The sequence below is a fragment of the Macaca fascicularis genome, chromosome 1, assembly GCF_037993035.2.
Source record: "Macaca fascicularis isolate 582-1 chromosome 1, T2T-MFA8v1.1".
Classification (NCBI taxonomy): domain Eukaryota; kingdom Metazoa; phylum Chordata; class Mammalia; order Primates; family Cercopithecidae; genus Macaca; species Macaca fascicularis.
Window position 1 is genome coordinate 121,836,164 of NC_088375.1, and position 23,152 is coordinate 121,859,315.

The 23,152-nt window shown below is 41.6% G+C and overlaps 1 protein-coding gene across 46 annotated transcripts in view; it reads left to right on the plus strand.

Moving 5' to 3' along the window:
* Positions 1-21,395, plus strand: part of ST7L (suppression of tumorigenicity 7 like) — a 99,105-nt gene extending 77,710 nt beyond the window's left edge. For 35 of the 46 annotated variants that reach the window (XM_015431080.4, XM_015431062.4, XM_005542331.5 and 32 more), the window contains 2 exons: positions 1,857-1,996; positions 18,821-21,395. In XM_015431080.4, the coding sequence (XP_015286566.1) occupies positions 1,857-1,996; positions 18,821-18,919 (239 nt within the window). In that variant the 3' untranslated portion in view covers positions 18,920-21,395. The remainder of the gene's footprint in view (positions 1-1,856; positions 1,997-18,820) is intronic. The other 11 variants (XR_012416395.1, XR_012416351.1, XR_012416365.1 and 8 more) reach the window with 2 other exon arrangements.
* The last annotated feature ends 1,757 nt before the right edge of the window (positions 21,396-23,152 follow it).

Sequence of the window (23,152 nt, forward strand, 5' to 3'; positions counted from 1 at the left end):
AATAAGATAAGGGACTTTATTTATGGTCAGAATCCTAGGCCTTTGGTTTGCTAGTTTAGGTTTTGTTTTGTTTTGTTTTGTTTTGAGATAGCGTCTTGCTCTGTTGCCCAGGCTAGAGTACAGTGGCATGATCTTGGCTCACTGCAACCTCCGCCTCTCAGGTTCTAGCCATCCTCCTGCCTCAGCCTCCCAAGTAGCTGTGACTACAGGTGCACATCACCATGCCTGGCTAATCTTTCTATTTTTAGTAGAGATGGGGTTTCACTATGTTGGCCAACCTGGTCTCAAACCCCTGACCTCAAGTGATTCACCCGCCTTGGCCTCCCAAAGTGCTGGAATTACAGACATGAACAACCATGCCTGGCCTACCTACTTTATTTATTTATTTATCTATTTATTTATTTTTGAGACAGAGTCTTGCTCTGTTGCCAGGCTGGAGTGCAGTGGCGTGATCTTGGCTCACTGCAGCCTCTGCCTCCCGGGTTTAGGTGATTCTCCTGCCTCCGCCTTCCTGAGTAGCTAGGACTACAGGTGCATGCCACCACGCCCACCTAATTTTTATATTTTTAGCAGAGACGGGGTTTCACCATGTTGGCCAGGATGGTCTCGATCTCTTAAGCTTGTGATTCTCCTGCCTTGACCTCCCAAAGTGCTGGGATTGCTGGGATTACAGGCGTGAGCCACTGCTCCCAGCTTACCTACTTTAGTTTTTACAGTGCCTAATGAAATGCCACATATATAAACACATTAATAACTGGATAAAATTATTAACTGATAGTTCTAGGAAATCACCAATGACATGTCTGCCTCTTTCTCCATACTAGTTTTTGAGCTCCCAAAGAACAATAATTAATAACAACTCAAGGCCAGGTGTGGTGGCTCACACCTGTAATCCCAGCACTTTGGGAGGCCAAGGTGGACAGATCACTTTTGGCCAGGAGTTTGAGACCTGCCTGGCCAACGTGGCAAAACCCCTCTCTACTAAAAATACAAAAAAGTAACTGGGCGTGGTGGCCTGTGCCTGTAATCCCAGCTACTTGGGAGGCTAAGGCACAAGAGTCACTTAAACCTGGGCGGCAGAGGTTGCAGTGAGCCAAGATCGTGTCACTGCACTTTAGCCTGGGCAACAGAGCGAGACTCTTCTTCAAAAAAAAAAAAAAGTAGCAACTCAGATTTATGTATTTATTTGGAGACAGATCTGTCACCCAGGCTGGAGTGCAGTAGAATGATCATAGCTCACTGCAACCTCAAACTCCTGAGCTCCAGTGATTTTCCCACCTCATCCTCCTGCGTAGCTGGGACTACAGGCACACACCACCATGCTGGGCTAATTTTTAAAAATTTTTAAGAGATGGGGGTCTCACTATTTTGCTTAGACTAGTGTCAAATGCCTGGCTTTAAGCAATCCTCCTCTTCAGCACCACCAAAGTGCTGGGATTACAGACATGAGCCGCCACCAGTGGCTGCAACTCACATTTATTAAGCACTTAAAATGTTCATCATTACAACTCTCCATAGCAGCTTCTAGAGGGTTTAGCAACTTATTCAAGATCACATAGCTAATAAGTGACAAAGCTTTTTTTTTCAAAGTCACCTCAGCATGACTTTGTAATCAATGTTCTTTCCCATGATGCCATCCTGTTCCCACGCCCAGCACAGTTGTCTGTCTATTTAGATATGCTGTTGATGCTGGGATAAGTAATGGATAACTGTCTTCTACCTTGCTTAGCCAGAGACTTGGTTTTTAAATTTTTTTTTCTTTTTTGTTTTTAAAAGCAGATTTCATTTGAAAAGATTAAGACTTACTTACATGTTATTCTGAAATAAAATTGATTCTTACCTATTCTCCCTTGCAGCCTTTCATCATGTTTCTGTTTACCCAAAGAAGGAGCTTCCTTTGTTCATCCATTTCACAGCAGGATTTTGCTCTTCTACAGCAATGATAGCCATTCTCACACACCAGTTTCCTGAAATCATGGGTATTTTTGCTAAAGCTGTAAGTATGATCTCAAGGACTTGTGTGGATTATTTGTAAAACACACAAGAAACCATCTCTGATCTGCCTGTGCTAACTCAGCTGAACAGTGGAAGATATTTGTTGTAAATTAAAGGAATTGATTTGTATAGCTGCTGCCATAAATATGTCAAACATAAATTTTTGGTGATCTGAGCTACTTCTGTTGCTTAAAAGTTTAAAGAATACAATGTAAGATTATAACAGTATAACATTATAAAGTTTGCTCTTATGGATCACTTTTGATGATAAACATAGCATTTGTTACTATCTTTGGTATTTTAAAAAATACCCTATTTTGTAAACAAACCCTTTGATTTTTTTCATTTAAATGGAATCATTCGTTCTCAGGATTTGTTGAACTTTAAACTCAAGAGCACAACTAGGATGGATAATAAGTACATAAGGCAGGGGGACAGATGAGACATTGGTCCCTAGGTACAGAATGTGCCTATGTCTCAAAGATTCTCCAAGTTATTGTGTCTGCTTGTTCTTACTGACCTTCTCCAGGCTTGGATATAGAACCATGTGTAGATCTTTATTTTCATTTTTACCCTTTAGTTTTGAACTGCTTCCCCAATTCCTGAACCAGTTAATACTTGAGGACTGATATTAGAGTGGGTATCCCATCACTATTGACTCTTTTTTTTTTTTTTGAGATAAGGTCTCACTCTGTCACCCAGGCTGGAGTGTAGTGGTACGATCTCAGCTCACTGCCGCCTCTGCCTCCTGCGTTCAACAGTCGTCCTGCTTCAGCCCCCCGAGTACCTAGGACTATAGGCATATGCCACCATGCCCAGCTAATGTTTGTATTTTTTGTAGAGGCAGGGTTTTGCCACGTTGCCCAGGCTGGTCTTGAACTCCTGGGCTCAAGTGATCTGCCCGCCTCGGCCTCCCAACGTGCTGGGATTACAGGCATGAGCCGCCATGCCCAGCAACTATTTACTCTTCTATATAAACTTGTTAATTAATGTCACTGGCTCAAAGTAAAATTAGCAAAGATAATTGCCTTTAAGTCTCCAAGCCTTCTTCTTTTTTTTTTGAGATAGAGTCTTACCCAGTTGCCCAGGCTGGAGTGCAGTGGCATGATCTCGGCTCACTGCAAGCTCCACCTCCCGGCTTCACGCCATTCTCCTGCCTCAGCCTCCCGAGTAGCTGGGACTACAGGCGCCTGCCACCATGCCCAGCTAATTTTTTTGTATTTTTAGTAGAGACAGGGTTCCACCATGTTAGCCAGGATGGTCTCAGTCTCCTGACCTTATGATCCACCCGCCTCGGCTTCCCAAAGTGCTGGGGTTACAGGCGTGAGTCACCATGCCCAGCCTCCAAGCCTTTTAAAAAATGCATCTTTCTTGTACATCTTTGCATTTCTACCAGGTAATAAGAGTTAAAACCCAAAAAGAAAATGCTGATTAATTATATTCCCCAAAATAAAAACACTGAGAACCATGGAAAAACTAGTCCTTACTTGGTAATATATTTTCTGTATTTTTCTCTATATGCCTCCATTCTAACTTGTTTCCTCACAGTTTCTTTTTCTGCCTTAAGAATAGTTTATTTTGTGCCTTAAAGATTAGTTGGCTTTTTTTCTGGCACCAGTGGTAAGAGCAGTGGTTTCCCTTTTTCCCTGAAGGTCAGCCATATAATGTGTTAAGTTGCCACTGGCTGTAGGCCTAGGAGTCTGAGTCTGCACTTGATTCTGGGTCAAACTTCAAGAAGAATGACTTTCCACTGTTGTTCAGGGAGTATAGCTATTTGGTTTGGAAACTGACTATTCTATTTCTTTTTAGTGTAAAATGAACACTCAGTGATCACACTCGTAACTGTTGTTTGCAATAGTGCTAATAGTTGAGTGAGTGCATCTCAAACTTAAATAACCTTACTATGTAATCTGGCATGGAATAAAAATGGCCTAGAAAGAGAATTCCATCCATTTAATAGCTGGAAAGAAAATGTGCAACTGTGTATGTGAGATCACAGGCAAGCAATGGGAGAGATGATTCTTGGATTTGTCTCAGGCAAGTGGAGTGGGAAGGAAGTGAAATAGAGCAAGGAGGGAGATCTAGAATCTGAAATAGATCTATACCAACTGTTAGTAGTATATTTCCATGGGGTACTAGCTACAATTAATGTATATAGTGTCTGCCTTTACCTAGGCAGTCACTAATGGCACCAGAAGAACCTTTATGATTACATAGCGTAAGTTCCTTAGCACTCCTCTAGCAGAGACTGAGAATGAATAATTACATGTTTTAAAGTGGAAGCTTCTTTTGCAGACCAAAAGTTATTGATATACTGCTTTTCCAGTTGATGGATAATGAACAAGCATTTATTTTGGTGTCTGTATAGGTGATGGTATATAGTGTTAAGAATGTGCCTAATGGTAAAACTTTTAGAGCCCCATTTTTATCCCTGTGGCCCTTACATGTACATTTTAAAACCCTAAAGGCTAAGTATTTACTGAAAGTTCCTGCAAACCAGTATTTGTGCAGGATTTCCAAAGTCAGGTTCCATTAAGAGTTAATGGGAAATGACTGTGGTATGGGCAGTTTCCAGCTTTTTTTTTCTTTTTCTTTTTGAGACAGAGTCTCGCTCTGTCACCCAGGCTGGAGTGCAACCATGTGATCTCAGCTCACTGCAACCTCCGCCTTCTGGGTTCAAGCAGTTCTCCTGCCTCAGCCTCCTGCGTAGCTGGGACTATAGGCACGTGCCACAACACCTGGCTAACTTTTTTATTTTTAGTAGAGATGGGGTTTTGCCATGTTGGCCAGGCTGGTCTCGAACTTCTGACCTCAGGTGATCAACCCACCTTGGCCTCCCAAAGTGCTGGGACTACAGGCGTGAGCCACCATGCCCGGCCAGTTTCCAGCTTATAAACACAATGTGTTTATACCTTTATAGACAGACAAACAGCAAGGGAACTAGAGGCTTAAATTACACTTCTTCGCCACTTCATAGAGTGTGCTCTCTGCAGTAGGAGCATCACCATCACCCAGGAGCTCATTAAAAATGCATAACTTCAGGCACCACTCCAGACCTTCTGAATCAGAATCTGCATTTTAACAAGATCCCCAGGTGATCCTATATATACATTTAAAACTTGGGGAAACTTGCTGTACTCTACGCCTAATAAGAGGAATTTAGAACAGCTCAATAGTGCTGCCTTGTCAAGGTGGAAAAGAGGCAGCATTGCAGAGTGGTTATGAAATAGACTCTGGAGGCGCTTTGAATTCTAGCCCTGAAACACTGCTGTACAACGTCAGGTAAGTTACTTAACCTTTTCTAGCCTTAGTTGTAAAAGGAGAATAATACTACCTCTCATGGGTTTTGGTGAGCGTTAAATGACTTTAAAAGATTCAAGTGTTAGGAAGGACTATGTCTACCCACAGTGAAAACTAGGTGAATGTTAGCTGTTGTTGCTACCTTCATTGTCATCATCATCACCAAAGTGCAACAATAGTGGGAAACCCTACCTCCTTCTTGTTTAAAGGAGACATGTCCTAACAGTCAGCTCAAAATGCATTTTTCCATAGAAACTGTAGTATAAATGGTGGTTGGGTATAATTTTAAAAACACTATTAGTAGGCCAGGTGCAATGGCTCTCCTGCCTGTAATCCCAGCACTTTGGGAGGCCAAGGCAGGTGGATTGCTTGAGCTCAGGAGATCATGACTAGCCTGGGTAACATGGTGAAACCCCATCTCTATCAAATATACAGAAAAGTTTGCCAGGTGTGGTGGTGTGTACCTGTGGTCCCAGCTATTCAGGAGGCTGAAATGGGAGGATCGCTTGAGCCTGGGAGGTGGAGGCTGCAGTGAGCCAAGATTTCACTACTGCACTACAGCCTGGGCAACAGAGCAAGACCCTGTCTCAAAAATATATATATATATAGTTACTACTATGCTTTTGGCACATTATGTGTATATGAATGTAGAAAGTGAAGAAATGTTTCAGGTTCTAAGCAACTACCTTGTAGAACAGAACCTGTTGGTAAGTTACAAACTGTCTGTGTTAGCATTTCCAGTTAACTCAGATATTTGATGGCCAAATAAAGTAGAAATTGATGAAGTATCTTTGAGACATACTTGCTGTATTTCAGAAGACAGACTTTTAAAAATTTTCCTAAATTTCTTTATTGTTACCATTGTCTCTTTCTTATCTAATATCTTTTCGTAATAGCTCACATGCCAGAGCAAATTGAATTTGAATTTCTTAAAATGCATTTGTTACAAAAATTGCGTTATTGTGAGGCCAGGCAGTGGAGACTGAATTTAAATAATTCTCACTGTACATCAGATTTAGAGAAATGAAAGGGAATTAACTAGAATGGCTAATGGTTTTAATGCCTCTTCTTTTGCATGGTATAAGGCTATGTGGAATAAGACTTCATTTTTAGCAAGTTAGGATTTTTTCCCCCTGATTTTTCTCCTGGCTGAGATGAAAACCTAGTCTGACATTAGACACAGAGCAATGAAAAAGTGTTGCATAAATCCCTGGAGATGTGGAATGTGCTTATATCAGAGCTGATATTCTCTAAGGCCAGAATTCCTGAAAAAGGAAAAATTGCTTTTAAGTGGTAGGTCATTTTCTCACCTGCTTTGAAGCCTGCTGGATTAAATATGAGAGTTCAAAGTAAGGGTAGCCAGCAAACCAACTGAACTGGAATCTGATTCTGCTTATCTGAAAGGAGCTTCTTTATTTAAGAACAGCACTGCCCTCTCCTTAGAGAACCAATCTTCTACTCTGGCCCCTTTCATTTCTCTCTTGCAAGAAAAGTGTTCTTCTTAGCAAGGCTTGGGAGGGTGTTATCACAACCGTGAAAAGACTTAAAGATGGTCTTGGGGGTTTCACTAACTTATTGATAAACTCAGGCTTGTGGTATGTGACTTTAGTGTTTTGAATTCAGAAGTGTGTTTAAATATAAAAGTCCCTAGTTGGGGCCAGGCATGGTGGCTCACGCCTGTAATCTCAGCACTTTGGGAGACCGAGGCCTGGGGATCACTTGAGGTCAGGAGTTAGAGACCAGCCTGGCCAACATGGTGAAACCCCGTCTCTATTAAAAATACAAAAAAAAAAGGCCGGGCGCGGTGGCTCAAGCCTGTAATCCCAGCACTTTGGGAGGCCTAGACGGGCAGATCACGAGGTCGGGAGATCGAGACCATCCTGGCTAACACGGTGAAACCCTGTCTCTACTAAGAAATACAAAAAAAAAAAAAAAAAAAAAAAACTAGCCGGGTGAGGTGGCAGGCGCCTGTAGTCCCAGCTACTCGGGAGGCTGAGGCAGGAGAATGGCGTGAACCTGGGAGAAGCTTGCGGTGAGCCGAGATCACACCACTGCACTCCAGCCTGGGCAACAGAGCGAGACTCTGTCTCAGAAAAAATAAAATAAAATAAAATACAAAAAAAATTAGCTGGGCCTGGTGGCGCTTGCCTGTAATCCCAGCTACTTTGGAGGCTGAGGCAGGAGAATTGCTTGAACCTGGGAGGCAGAGGTTGCAGTGAGCCAAGATCGCATCACTGTGCTCCATTCTGGGTAACAGAGCGAGACTCCATCTCAAAAAAAAAAAGAAGTCCCTAGTTTGGTTTTAACTAAACAGGGTAGTCTTTGCAGTTTTGGCAAAAAAGGGTGTTACAGGTAAAGGTAGGAATCAGAGATTCGCAAATAAATTATCTGTTTTAGTACAGCAAAACTTTGTTGAAGTCTGTTTTACTGAACGCATATTGTAGCTGTGCTGCAGTGGGAATGGGCTTTGTTTCCACATACTTCTACTAATCTTTATGTGGGAAAATGTGGTTGGACATGCCAATGATGAATTTCTGAGCAACTCATAATTGGCTGGCTCCACTGTAACTAGGGCCTTACAATCTGCTTGATTAATTCTTTAAGGACTACATTAGCCAAGTTGCATGATTTCCAAAGATATAGAAGGTCAGATGTTACACTAACAAAGAACCTCTCTACAGAATGTCTCACTGGGGTTTCTTCAGCCCCTTCTCAAAAATAATTAAAATTTTTCTTCCCAAATTACATTTTTAAAAGAATAAGCAGATAAAAATGCCAAGTGGCTTTCACTGAAAAGTGAACAAAACTTTTGGGAAGATTTGTCCACTATTCTTACCATTTTTTTCAGGGAAAAGAAAGATTGATCTTCAGAACTGGGGGAGTTAATAAACAATTATAACTAGATATTAATGTATACCAATTGAAAAATATATGATTTTTTTAAAGGTTCTGAGTTTTCTGTTATTATAACCTGTGACATGATAGTTGTATACTTCTTTATTAAATACCTAGGGCCACATTCAGAAATTAAATTAATGATTGAAATAAATTTCTTCACTTTGTTTGAAAGTGGATTATTTTCAAAGCTATGAGACTTTTTTAGTTCAAAAGAACTGATACAGTTTTAAAAACATTTTGAAATATAACTAAACTTATATTTCTGTAAAATATTCTATAACCATGCTATTTCCACAGTTATAAATCTGAGTTGTTTCCCAGAGATAATACAGATAATAAAATAAATTTATTGTGTGACAGGTCAAAATTTTTAAATGTTTACATATTTGTTCCATTGTTGGTGCCTCTAAACTATTTGGGCAGTCTGGCATATTCAATTTTAATTTTCTTTACTAACTGGGATTTTGGATCAAGAGAAAAGATGTTCTCTACCTCCTAGAAGGGTATTTCTCATGTTTCATCCTTGTTTTTCTCCTTCAAAAAGAACCAAACTAAGAAATTTGTGAAATCGCTGGTATTGTTATTCATCCAGATTTTCTAAGCACTGAACTCTTCTAAGAGGGAAAGAAAGAAAATAATAAAAGTTAGGACAATGTACTTTCTTTTTTTTTTTTTTTTTTTTTTTTTTTTTTTTTTTAGGACAGGGTCTCACTCTCTCACCCAGGCAGGAGTGCAGTATTCCATCTTGGCTCACTGCAACCTAGGCTCAAGTGATCCTCCCATCTCAGCCTCCCAAGTAGCTGGAACTACAGGTGTGTGCCTCTATGCTAGGCCAATTTTTAAAATTTTTTTATAGAGATGGGGTCTCACTTTGTTGCCCAGGCTGGTCTCCAACTCCTGAGCTCAAGCAATCTGTCCACATCAGCCTACCAAAATGCTGGGATTACAGGTTTGAGCCACCGTGCCCAGCCATGTCAATGTACTTTTTATTTTATGATGATGATGATGATGATGATGATTATTGAGACAGAGTCTGCCTCTGTTGCCCAGGATGGAGTGCAGTGGCACGATCTGGGCTCACTGCAATCTCCACTTTCCTGGCTCAAACCATATGCCCACCTCAGCCTCCCAGGTAGTTGGGACTACAATATGTACCACCATGCCTGACTAATTTTTGTATTTTTGGTAGAGACAGGATTTCACCATGTTGCCCAGGCTAGTCTCCAACTCCTGAACTCAAGTGATCCACCCACCTGGGCCTCCCAAAGTGCTGGGATTACAGGTGTGAGCCACTGTGCCTGGCTGACAATATACTTTTTAACGCATGTGTATATCCTTTCCCCACAGTTGAATTCAGTTTTAAAGTTTGTAGAAAGCATCCTTTTGTTCCCATTAACATGTGTCAAGTATGAGGTTCACATATGTTTAATCATCTTTCTCCCCCTCAAAGTGAAAATCTCATTGCTGGCCGGGCGCGGTGGCTCAAGCCTGTAATCCCAGCACTTTGGGAGGCCGAGACGGGCGGATCACGAGGTCAGGAGATCGAGACCATCCTGGCTAACACGGTGAAACCCCATCTCTACTAAAAAATACAAAAAAAAACTAGCCGGGCGAAGTGGCGGGCGCCTGTGGTCCCAGCTACTCGGGAGGCTGAGGCAGGAGAATGGCGTAAACCCGGGAGGCGGAGCTTGCAGTGAGCTGAGATCCGGCCACTGCACTCCAGCCTGAGCGACAGAGCCAGACTCAGTCTCAAAAAAAAAAAAAAAAGAAAAAGAAAATCTCATTGCTAAAGTTTAGGACATCTTGTCACTAACTGCTACTGATATATTTATTGCTTAATCATTAGCACTTGGGACACGTGGAGTGCTTAGCAGCTTTTAGAAGAGCTGTGCTTAGATATTGATATAAATCACTCATTTGAAACCCATTCTCCTAGTGGTATTATAATTCACAATAGGAAACACCGATCTTTGTTTTAGAAAACATCTCTGTCTTGCAGACCCAGCATAGTCCTCTAAATAGGGAGAATCATGGCGTACAGAAGAAAATTATAATATCGAAGAATAGTTTTTGGCTTTTTTCTTGGTAGAGTTTGGCTCCCTTCCCCTACCAATCAAATGAACTGAATTAGTAAGACTACATAATATATTACAATTCTAAACCAAGAGTAACTCAGACTTCAGTTAGTTATTTATTTTTTTAAAGAGATTATACTTATATTCTCATTTATTCTTACTGGAGCCATTGGAACATAGACTTACTGAAACCATGGGAACATTATAGATGTAAAGTTTGAGTCATCAAAGTTAAGTGATGTGCCTAAAATTACACAATTGATAAGATAGCTTATTACTTTTAGTCATGATACATACTTTTGATTTCAATAATATATCACTTCACAGCTCTTCACAGTTTAAGTCTGTTTGATGAACTCCAATGCTTTAAAGAATGAAAGCTGTGCATGGTGGCTGACACCTGTAATCCCAGCAGTTTGGGAGACTGATGTGGGAGGATTGCTTGAACCCAGGAGTTCGAGACCAGCCTGAGCAACACAGCAAGAGCTCTTAAAAATGAAAAGTAAAAATAAAAACAAATTAGCCAGGCATGATGGTGCACCCCTGTAGTTTCAGCTACTTGGAAGGTTTATTCAGGAGAATCGTCTGAGCCCAGGAGTTGGAGGTTACGGTAAGCCATGATAGCAACACCATATTCCAGCCTGGGACACAGAGCAAGACCTTGTCTTAAATAAATAGGTACATACATACATATATACATTAATTAATTACTTAAAAATAACACAGCCGGTGGTTCACGCCTGTAATCCCAGCACGTTGGGAGGCCGAGGCAAGCGGATCATGAGTTAAGAGATCGAGACCATCCTGGCCAACATGGTGAAACCTCATCTCTACTAAAAATACAAAAATTAGCCGGGCGTGGTGGCACACGCCTGTAGTCCCAGCTACTCGGGAGGCTGAGGCAGGAGAATCGCTTGAACCCGGGAGGTGGAGGTTGCCGTGAGCCAAGATCACGCCACTGCACTCCAGCCTGGCCACAGAGCAAGACTCCATCTCAAAAAATAAAATAAAATAAAGAACACACATATGCTTTTCTTTCAAACTGGTTCATTCCAATGTCATTCCTCTTACTAGTTAGCTACTTAAGAAAGAATGCTGCTTGGTCATTTACATTGCATACTCACGTTACTGCATAAAGGACTTCAGCCTCTCTAAGTGCTTAAAATGTACGATAATACTAAAGAAACAGTAAGCCCTGGTTTGTAATGATTCAGAGGGAATTTGATCTTAAGTTACTTTTTTAAAGTTTTAATATGAAGTATAAATGTATACCTTATGTTTCAATATCAGTCTTCTTTCAAAATCAAAAGGCAAGTTTGTGAAGGATTATAGGGGAAAGATAAACTGAACATAATAAACTTTTGGTCTAAAATACCATAACCTATAAGTTTTTTCGCTAAAGTAGGAATTTTGGGTAGCCCAGGTACTTCTAGTAATTGTATCAATAGGTAGGAAACTTGGGTGTGTTCCTTAATGCTCATGAGGCCTCAATAAAATATTGGGTTTTAATTGGGTGTTCTATCTGAATTTGATGAAATCATAAAATTATCTTTCTTCTGTAATAACATTAAGATTGTCTTAGGTCCTTCTTGACAGTAGCCAGCTTCAAGGAGAGAAATTATTTGGGATTCGATAATACTCAACAAAATTAAGAGTAGGATATTCAGAGAATGCAGAGCACATAATCACCTTCTGACCTCACTCTGTAATTTCAAGCATTCTTGAAATAAAACGTGTATGTACTGTTCAAAGTGTAGAAAAGGGCTGTGCTTCCTTTAGGCACCCGTGCAGATTACCAATGTGACATAGAGAGAAAGATGCAGCTTAGGGGACAATTGGAGAAAGGAGCACATTCTCACACTTTTTGTTAGGAACATGCCAGCTCTTGTCTTCATTTATTCAATATGCTGGAGTCCCAGCTTCTTTCTGAAGCCAGAGTTCATGCTTTTACTCTCAGGTAGCAGCAGCTTTACAATTAAATTTTAATCCGACAGTGTTGTTAGACTCCTATCAAGAGTACAGCCACAGCTGTTCTTGGCAGGCAAATACATTGCTGGTTTTCCTTCAGTCACAGTGAGATAGAAAAATGTTCTCTGTCTAGGGTGTGGACGAAAGCACTTTACTAATCTTATGCATAATTCATCCTTGGTTGCTGGGGCAAAGTTGAAACTTTGCCCTCTGATAAAATTCAGCTGGATGTTTTTTATTTATTAGACTCTGATCCCTTTAGGGGTTTAACCCTTATTGGGAGGCCAGGGATTCTAATTCGGCTAAGCCCTAGCTGTGAAGACTTTTCTAATTTGCCCTTGGTGAATTTTAGCTCTTGTAATACCACCTTTAAAAAACAAAAAACAAAAACTGCAGTAGAACATGCAGTTCAGAGAGTCCTGGATAACCTGAAAAGAGTCTTCTTTGAATGTTGGCTTATTGAATGGAAGGACTCCAATAGGGCCTGTCTTGATTTGTTTTCAAAGTTTAGATTTTTAAAGAGCCTCAGCATTTTAAAACATGGTTTTCATTGTTCTGTAACATGCTAAAATATGGTAATGATTGTTTTATAACATATAACAGGTCTTTGCGTTTCAAATTCATTGGGTACCTATGAAGTAAAAAATATAATCCCTGTTCATAAGTAACTCATAGTCTAGTGGTAGGGGGTTTGAGATGGGCATGAAGATGTGTTAGTATAAGGTAGAAGCTGTTGCCACAATAGATTAGTTCATTCTTGAATATTCATTTATTTGAGTGGAAGGGACTGGTGAGTTATTTTCACATGCCTCCCATAAGATATAGTGACCCAAAAGGTCAATCTAGACTAATAGAGTATGTGCTTCCTTTCAGAAGAATTTATTTGGTTAGGTCAAGCAAGAACATATAGAAAGAGATCTCTTTATTCTTTTTCAAATATGTGATGTGGAGTACTTTCATCTTTATACCCAGCAGCTGGAATTCATCTTTTTATAAGCAGCGGTATTTATTATAATGTTTATAAAATAGAATTTATCAAAAACTGGAGAGCTCCACAATTCAAACTTTAAGAAATGTCTCACCTCAGATTCACAGAGTAATTGCCATAATGTCTTATGGCATTATGAATGTATGAGTGTATGAGTGTAAAGCTTTACACTCATACATTTTATATTCCTCTTTTATATCCTCTCATTCCTAATAATGACAGATTAATAAGAACTAATAGCCATCATGGTTTTCAATATGAAACAATGTGATTTCACGTGAAGCAGAATAGAATAGTAAGAATTAGGACCAAAATTACTTAGTTCTTTGGGCATGTGAGAGAATAGGAAAGAGCTACCCCGAATTTTCCAGAGCTCACTTGATAATGTCAAGAGCTGCAGCTGGCAGTCACTGATTCTGAAAATAGGCACACATCATGTTAATTAAAAAATTAAATAAAAGGATATTGGGATAAGGCACTAAAATAAGGTTCTTTTTGCCCTTTCTTTCTTTTTTTTTTTTTTTTTTTTTTTTTTTTTGTGAGACGGAGTTTCGCTCTGTCGCCCAGGCTGGAGTGCAGTGGCACGATCTCAGCTCACTGCAAGCTCCGCCTCCCGGGTTCATGCCATTCTCCGGCCTCAGCCTCCCGTGTAGCCGGGACTACAGGCGCCCGTCACCTCGCCCGGCTAGTTTTTTGTATTTCTTACTAGAGACGGGGTTTCACCGTGTTAGCCAGGATGGTCTCAATCTCCTGATCTCGTGATCCACCCGTCTCGGCCTCCCAAAGTGCTGGGATTACAGGCTTGAGCCACCGCGCCCGGCCTTTGCCCTTTCTTTATAGCTGGGTTTTGCTGATCAATTCTGCATTTTTGACAATTCTCCCTCTTTACAGGGAGAACCACCAGTATTATTTTCTCTTTAAGTAACTGAAAAAATATTTCTTATGTTTATTGAGCTGTCTCATTACAGTAACAGACTAGCTGGATCACTGGGGATATGACTTTGGGATATATGTTTTAAAATAGGCACAGAGGCTGAGTGCAGTGGCTGATGCCTGTAATCTCAATACTTTGGGAGGCCTAGGTGGATGGATCATCTGAGGTCAGGAGTTTGAGACCAGCCTGGCCAACATGGTGAAACCCCATCTCTACTAAACATACAAAAATTAGCCTGGTGTGGTGGCAGGTACCTGTAATCCCAGCTACTCAGGAGGCTGAGGCAGGAGAATTGCTTGAACCCGGGAGGCGAAGTCTGCAGTGATTCGAGATCATGCCACTGCACTCCAGCCCTAGTGACAGAGCAAGACTCCATCTCAAAAAATAAACAGGCACAGAACCTCTCCTTCAATTTATACAAATTAGGCATGTAATCAGTAAATATGGTAAAATGATGAAAGTATACACAGTAGAAGAGCAGGCCCAAGGCTAAATTCTAAACTACTCATGTAAACATTATAATAATACTAGAGAGTTGTAGATTATACTGATTTAACTCAGTGTTGCAGTAGAAGAAAGGAAGAAAAACTATTTGAACAACTTGGAGGCAGAAAACTGGGGATCCAGCTTTGGAATTTACTTTATTGGTGACTGTTACTTCTCTAGCTTGTCACTCACTTCTCTGAGCTTGTCACACCTACTGGAAAAAGTAGAAATTATTATTCTTTGCCTAGGTTAACAAAATATATATCTCCAGATAGTAAGTTAGTTGCATGTTGGCATCTTCTAATTCAGAGGTCTAATATGTAACATATTGGTAAGGAGGCACATTCATATTTCTGGGTGGTAGGGAGCCCACTTTCATCCATTCATCTGCATTCCTGTTCAAACTAGCAAGTGTGTCTGCTAACATTAGGTTGCCAGAAAAAAGATGTGAGTAAACCCCAGTTCCACTGAGCTCCTATGAAGGTACCACCTACTACCTACCATAGGACTTGGTTGAAGATAATGAGCATAGTTACCTTTTTTTTTTTTTTTTTTTTGAACTTTTATCTTTCAGATGGCATTGAGAGTAACCATCTGTTTTTTTGGCCTCAAGTTCCATATTGAATTTTTTAAAATTGCATTTTGAGCAATAACATTTCCCTGGTTTGCTTAACCAGTTATACAAGTTGAGACTTCTGTCTCTATGCCTATTTTATAATAGCTTCTCTGGGAGAAGAGATGAAAAATAAGCCAGTTAGATATTTTATGAGTATTGAAATCCTTTCCATTCAGAAATGTAAATAAAACAACCAGCATGAGCAATCAGCTTATGTCAGATTCCATGGGTTTATGTTACATAGGGAAATTATAGTGCAACCTGAAACATGCTTCTTAATGAATTCATAGTGCTGTCACAGTTGAATGTAAACCCTTGAGCTTTTGTGAAGGGTTTCAGAAATCACCCTTTCTAAACTACCTAGGGGAGGGAAGAGAACTAAGATGATACTAACAAATGCTATCACTGTTTTGTGGCTGCCTCCCTTCCAGCACCAAATTTTGCCAGTTAAGTAAAGCAGAAACCTAGAATATGGCACACATTTTGGCTTATTCAATGTGCACACACACACTCAGTGCCACACTGGGTCAGACCCACAGTTCAATACTCTGTTTCTGAAAGTGGCACCAGGCAACTGCTTTGGAAGAACAAGATTGCCCTTATGGTTTTTGTCCTCAGAAGTTAGGGAAATTTGGTTAAGAAGTATGACAAAAGCCCCATAAGTAGCCATTTTTACCTGTAGCAAATACGGGAAGCTAGACACCTAACTAGAGATCATGAAGTTAGAATTTGTCTCCTCCTTTGGCTGCTACTTCAGCACCCGGTAGTAAATTAGAATAAAGTTCGTCATTTATTAGTGAGTTGGTTTTGCAGTCTCTAAAGCTCTTTTGCAGCTCTTCTATTCACTATGGCCTCAGATACGATAAATCTGCTAGCTGCAAAAATTCAATATACCAAGTAGAATATATAGGACCAGTCAAGTTTTAAGTTTGGGAGTGAGGAAAAGCAGCATGTATTTTCTATTTTAAATTATTTTCTTTTCACATTCTAATTTCTTAAGGGTTTGGCTTGATTTATGCCAGGTTCTGGGCCTGTAAGCCTACATTAATGCATCACAGTACTGGATAGGATATTTGATATCTCTTACTTAGCCCAGAATCTCAAATGATAAGGAGCTGTAGTTAATGATATGTAGCATTTTGTTGAACTTTACAGTGTAGTTCTCATTTAGTCCCCGTGTCTGTAACAAATGGACTCATCCTTGTGCTTTTCCATAGGTGCCCTGATGTTTACTGACATAAATCAAGATACTATGTGGCTCTATAGGGGATGCTGAACCATTTGACAGTCTAGGTGCACACAGTCACCTCACATTATTTAAGCCCTGATCTCAGCATTCTAATTTCTCTGTATTCCCCAGTGTATATAATGTGTACTTGCTTGAAATTCCTTATATATTGCTTGTACATTCCTGCTTCTAAGTTTCAGCACATACCAGTTTCTTCGATTTAGAATGCCTTCTTCTGACTGCCTTCAATCAGTTCATAAAACACATAAAGCTATCTTTTAAAAATTCAACTCAAAAGTCACCTCCTGTGGAATGCCATCTCTGATTAATCTCATTAACCTAATTCCTTTATTCTCAGACTTCTGCTTCCTAGTCCATTAAACTGTTTCATTTTCTTGTAATTGTTGCTTCTGTATATTGTCACCCAATAAGCATAATTATTCTAGGAATGATCATCTTCCTCCAGCCTCTTGTGTCTACTTATTACACACAAATATTTTGAAGGCCTATCGATGACCTTTTCAGTTTCCCCAGAGTTCCAGTTCACCTTCCTTACTGTTTCCTTTTACTTCATGGTTACATTCCTAAAGAAGCAGCGCATGTGTTCAGGGTTGGCCTCCACCTCAGCATGTGTGTGGCAGCCTGCTGAATAGATCCCTACAATTGGGAAGGAGTTAACCCTCTAGTTTGACAATCTCTGCATTCTACTTGGACACCTTCAAGAAGTAGATGTGAGGCCAGGAGTAGACCTGAAAATGGGAGTAGGTAAATTTCCACAGAAAGCCAAGTTGGCTTTTTCCTTCCTTTATACACAAGACCTATGAAGCTGCTGTCATCAGCAGCTCATTCAACACTCTCCTGCTCTGCCTCTTTTCCAGGAGTCAGGGTTAGTTTAAGAAAAAGCCTCTTGCTAGAAGCCATGACCTCGTACTTTTATCCCCTCCATCTGGTGTGTGGCCTCATGGGGCTGTGCTGCTATGCAGGAGGTGAGCAATGGAATTCTTTAGATGATGACTTCTGAGCCCACATGCAGAGGCAGTTGGGGGTGGGAAGCAGGGAGAACAGTGAGAGCCAAGATCGATGGACCAAAAAGTAAAGTCTGTTTTGGGGAAGTCCTGACTATAGGTAGACTGTTTTCATGAGGTGTTCTTCCCCTAGCTCAAGCAGGGGCCCAGGTGAGGGAGCTGCAGCATCCCAGGTGTATGATTGATGAACATTGTACTTTTCCCTTCTGTCTTAACAGTTGGGGTGCAGGAGTGGGATAGGTAGCCTACGCTGTCTCTAACAGAAAACATTCCAGAATTGAACAGAAGAGTTCCCCTTGCGTACATCATCTTTTGGAGCTGCTCTTACTCACTGTCTTGCGCCTAAACAGAGGTCCAAATTTTGGATGGGAGAACAAAGAGGGGTTGAGAGCAGCAAGTGTTTGATCAAGTGAAAATCTGCTGTCTGCCTCATCTCACAGGGGTTTCTCTGCAGGATTGAGACCCCTTGCCTTGGTGTACACAAGTTGTTTGCATCAGCTTGAGATCCCAGGACCTTTACCAGGCCATGGGTAGGCATCTATCTGGCTTGGCATGGGAGTTTCTTAGGATACTTATTCCCTGATCTTGCTTTCCTAACCCAGGAGTTGACAGCATTTTTAAAAGGAGTGAAATCTCAAAGAAAATTCTAATACATACTTTTTTTTTTTTGAGACGGAGTCTTGCTCTGTCACCCAGGCTGGAGTGCAGTGGCGCGATCTCAGCTCACTGCAAGCTCCACTTCCCGGGTTCACACCATTCTCCTGCCTCAGCCTCCTGAGAAGCTGGGACTACAGGCGCCCGCCACCACGCCCGGCTAATTTTTTTGTATTTTTAATACAGACGGGGTTTCACCATGTTAGCCAGGACGGTCTTGATTTCCTGACCTCGTGATCTGCCCACTCGGCCTCCCGAAGTGCTGGGATTACAAGCGTGAGCTGCCGCTCCCAGCCTCTAACACATACTTTCAAAGCCCAAAGCCTTAATAATTTTCTGTCATGACTGCTTCTACTGTGTCTATACACTTAGCATAATTTCCAAAGGACTAGATAAAACAAAATTTTAATGTTAATCTGAAGGGGAAAAAAGGAATAGAATTAGGAGCCAGAGTTGTTTAAATGTGGAATACTTTGTATAGTGGTCACATGGTACCGGTGGTAATAGTGGCAGAAATGGCAAAAGAGCCATTGGTTGATAAGGTTCAGGAGGGCCTAGGCTGTTCCTTTGTAAACCGTGCTCAGATATACTCTCCTGGCAGTCCTGGGACTCCTATAAGGCTTGAACATTTTGTATCAATTTCTGTTTTGAAGGTGCTGGGACTCTGGCGCCCCCAACCCTGGGCATCCTCAGGATTTGAGGAGAATACACAAGATTTGAAGTCAGAAGACCTAGGTTTGAGTTCTGGCTGAGCCACGCACAGTTCATTTGACCTTGGACCAATCACCAAATTCTTCTGAACAGCATCTGTAAAGTGACAGTAACCCCTACCTCACAGGGTTGTTGTGAGGATTACGTATATGCTAAAGCATTCTGTATATGAAAAAGCTTCTTATGAACATTATTGTTATTCCTGGGGAAACCCCACCTTGGAAGCTGTCAAAAAGGACAACTGTAGATGAAGTTGTCTTCCTTTTTTCTTCATTCAGCTTAGCCTTTCTGTTTGGCCAGGGCTGCTTACAGGAGCTGTTAGGGTTGAAGTAAAGCCACCACATTTTGGCTCCTTTGGTCAAAGAGAAAGAACTCTAATGTCCAGCTGCTCCATCCATATACCCATAGAATGGAAGTGAGTAAAGGAAAATTTTAAGCCAGGATAGTTAACAGTTAGGGGGCCAATGGGAGAATGCTTGCCTTGCATTTGCAAATCCAGAATGACTAAAACATCTTAAGTAAATGAGGAATAGCCACAAAGATGCTCAGAGATAATATAAGCCATGAGTGGGAAGTGGGAAAATGAGTTTGTAAACTCCTCTCTTTTCTATCCCTTTACCTTTGAGGTCAGGGACAGGCATACAGCCCACTGGCTATTGCCCTATACCTACCAATCACCCAAAGAAAATAATAGCTTCTGAGAAAGCTCAATTCACTGTAGCAACTGTGATATATTTACCCTAATAAAGCCACCACTTGGTCTTTTCCAGTGCTTCTCTCTTACGGAGGTCATCCCTGGAATCCAAAGCTATCCAGTTTTCTAACCCAGTTAAGAGTTTAAAACAACCACAGGTCATAAGCAGTAGGCTTGGCAGTTATACCTTATGCAGTCATAGGAGACTGTCTCATCATTCTCAGCACATAGGGTGCACATCTCACTCTCTCCAGCATGAACCAGCCTTGTGAATGTGTACAGTCTCAGCCACTCTCCTTTGGTGATAATTCTTCACTACTGATCTCTCCTCGCCATGCCCTTTCTGCATCCTTCCCCCAACCACCCACCAGCGGAGTTCTGGTCCCCAAACCAAAGAGTTGCCTGCAGGTTGGTAATGTAACTTTGTAGATATTCCTTGATTACAGCTAAACCCTATTGGTATCCTTTTTGAATTACTGGATCGAAATCTAATTGTTTTTTTTTTTTAATTGTTGAGGAGAGGAGGATGAGCAGAACTCCTATGCAGCCTGAGAGAAGTTCTGTATGTGTCTGTCTATGTACACGTGTGTGTGTGTGTAACCTCATGGTTGTGCTCAGGCTGACAGGGAGGGCAAAGAGTGAAAAGGAACCATCTCTTTCTTGTTTTCCAACATTGCTTCAAAGATGCCCAACCCCCGTAGTAGCAGGCAGTTCCCAAGTGGAGGGTCGGGGCAGAGGCCTCCACCAAGGCCATCAATAACCAGGTGTGAGCTACAGGTCTCTGTGTAATGTGAAGCTTTCCCGTATTTCATTTCTGCACCCAGGGGGCGGCTCTGCAGGATTGCTTACGGAGAGCTCTGTGTCTGGCACCTCTCTCCGCAAGGCCCAGGCGCCCAGGGTCCCACCGACCTGCCCAGGAATGCATCACATTGTTCTCTGGTGCTGTAATTTGGCTGCAGGAGCTAGGCTGAATGCCTCCCAGGGATGAGAAACATACTCTCCCTGGCGTCCTCCCTTCGCCCCAGCTAGCTTGAGCTTCTGCCCTGTGACCACTGAGTGCGTTTAAATAAAAACCTCAGAAAGACTGAGGAAAAAAAATCCTAATTATCTCTCTTCTATTAAGCCATGTAGAGACTCGTGTCCTGAGTGGGTCTGAGAATTTGGCAAAGACTTAGTGGTTGGTGTTCTTGATAAGGGAAGTGAGAGAAAGGAGAAGAAATTACTCCCTGCAACAGGGAGGAATAGAAATGAAGCAGTGAGTGTTCAGAAGTTAGATCTACAAGAAGTTTTGCAGACAGACCCTCAGGGCCAGGCAATGTTTGTTTTTGTTTTTTTTTTTTTAATCTGAAGCCCTTGATTTTATTTTTACAGCATCACTCTAAGGAAGAGTGTGGATTACTGCCATTATTCAGGGCTGGTAATAATAAAAGTTAGCTTTTATCTGCAGGGCTAGGTTAAGGCTGGCATTCTTACTTTTACATAAAAAAACTGGCTACAGGCTGTGCAGCTGAGGTACTTCAGTCATGTGCCTTCTCTAAAGGATTCTTAGATCCTTAAAATATATAGTATCTTTTTAAGTTTGTATCTAAATAGCACTTACTGTAATGTATTATACCTAAACGTTTATTAAAAGTTAGAAGAAATGAGTACCAACAGGAAGGAATGGAAGAGAGGAGACGGGCTAAGACATTGCTGATCTGAGGGACAGACCTCTATCAAATAGAGGGCTGGGAGAAGTAGTGATTAGAAGCAGAGTGAGGGAACTAAATGGAGCCCTGACTGCACCAAATAAAGTTCTCATTTTGCTGCTTGTTCCAAATAAATCAGTGTCTGTTTGTGTAATGCAGACTAAATGCCAGTTGTCTAAAGCCAATCAGAATGCAGAAGCAAGCTAAGAACTAGGAGGAAAAATTAATTGCTTGGCCATCATTCCTTTTTGGGCCACATAACCTCTGTAGTGGGGCTCAAATGGACACCATTTCTCTCACTTATCCACTTCGCTTTTCAAACTTCTCACTCTCTGGACAGCTTGCTCTTTTCTTAACCATTTATAGGAAATTGCAAAACTTGCATCTTTATGAGCTAGAATCTGGAGCCCAAGGAAAAGCACAGAGTAGCATGAGATGCCAGAAGAGGCCCATTTCCTTCCACAGGAAAGAGAACCAAAAACCAAAAAATAGATAATAGGGCATAGGTAGATTTAAGTCACGTTGACTTCCCATGGAAGGCCTATGCCATTGTTTATGTGGTAACCTGCATGTTCTTGTGAGAACAGGGGCTGGCTAGGACCTGAGTCTTTCCCCAGCAGCTTGGCATATAATATAAGGCAGCCTCCTGTGGTAAATTCATTCAGCCCTATCGTTGAGTTCAGACTAACCATGACCCCCTTACCTCTCCACTACCCCAAAGCTTTCCTCAAGATGTCAGCTCTTCTCTTCCCCTCCCATTTCCCCCTCCTTAATCCTACCATTGGCTCATCAGTTATCCAGTTGACTCCACTCTGAAGGAAGACATTCTCTTGGCCTGACTCACTCAGGCCCATTTCTCCACAGGCATCCCCTTACCGCAGACCACAAGGGCCCTAACTAGCTCATGTTTTGTGTTAATGGATGTGAAACCGGAGCAAATCCCCTCACCAAAAGAAAAACCACCCTAAACTCTCCCACACAGGTCTCAGCAGGTTACACAAATATTAGTCCTATCATCCAAATAAATCTGCCCCTGTGGCCCAGAGCCATGGCTCCCCCAGCCTCCTGCTGCCTGTGCAGAGTAAAGCTGCTTCAAAAACATATGAGGACCCCAAGGGATGTTGGAGAGGAACTTGGGAAAGACAGGGGCCTATATCCAGAATTCTTTATGCAGGCCCCTTAATCTACAGACTTTTATTAATACTTTATAGTCCTAAAGAAGGACTGTTCCTAGAGAAGTCATGATGGGCTAGACCAGCCAGGAGCTTTGGTGAAGAGGATCTGTGGGCTGGAGTTTGGGGCATAATTAAAACTCAGTATCTGACAGCTGGGCACAGTGGTTTGCGCTTATATGCTCAGCACTTTGGAAGGCTGCAGTGGGAGGATTGCTTGAGACCAAGAATTCAAGACCAGCCTAGGCAACATAGCTCCATCTCTGATAACTGTTTAAACTAGCTGGGCATGATGGCATGTCCCTGTAGTCCCAGCTAATGGGGAGGCTGAGGTGAGAGGATTGCTTGAGCTTGGGAATTTGAGGCTGCAGTGAGCCATGATCATGCTAGTGCACTCCAGCCTGGGCAACAAAGCAAAACCCTATCTCTAAAAGAAAAAAAAAAAGAAATAAATAAATAAAAAGAAAAAAAAGAACAGGTACGTATCCTCATTTTACAGACGAGAAAATAGAAGCTCAGAAAATTTAGCTACCTTGCTCAAAATATCAAAAGCAAGTGGCACAGCTGTGATTTTTTTTTTTTTTTTTTTTGAGACAGAGTCTCGCTCTGTCACCCAGGCTGGAGTGCAGTGGCCGGATCTCAGCTCACTGCAAGCTCCGCCTCCCGGGTTCCCGCCATTCTCCTGTCTCAGCCTCCCGAGCAGCTGGGACTACAGGCGCC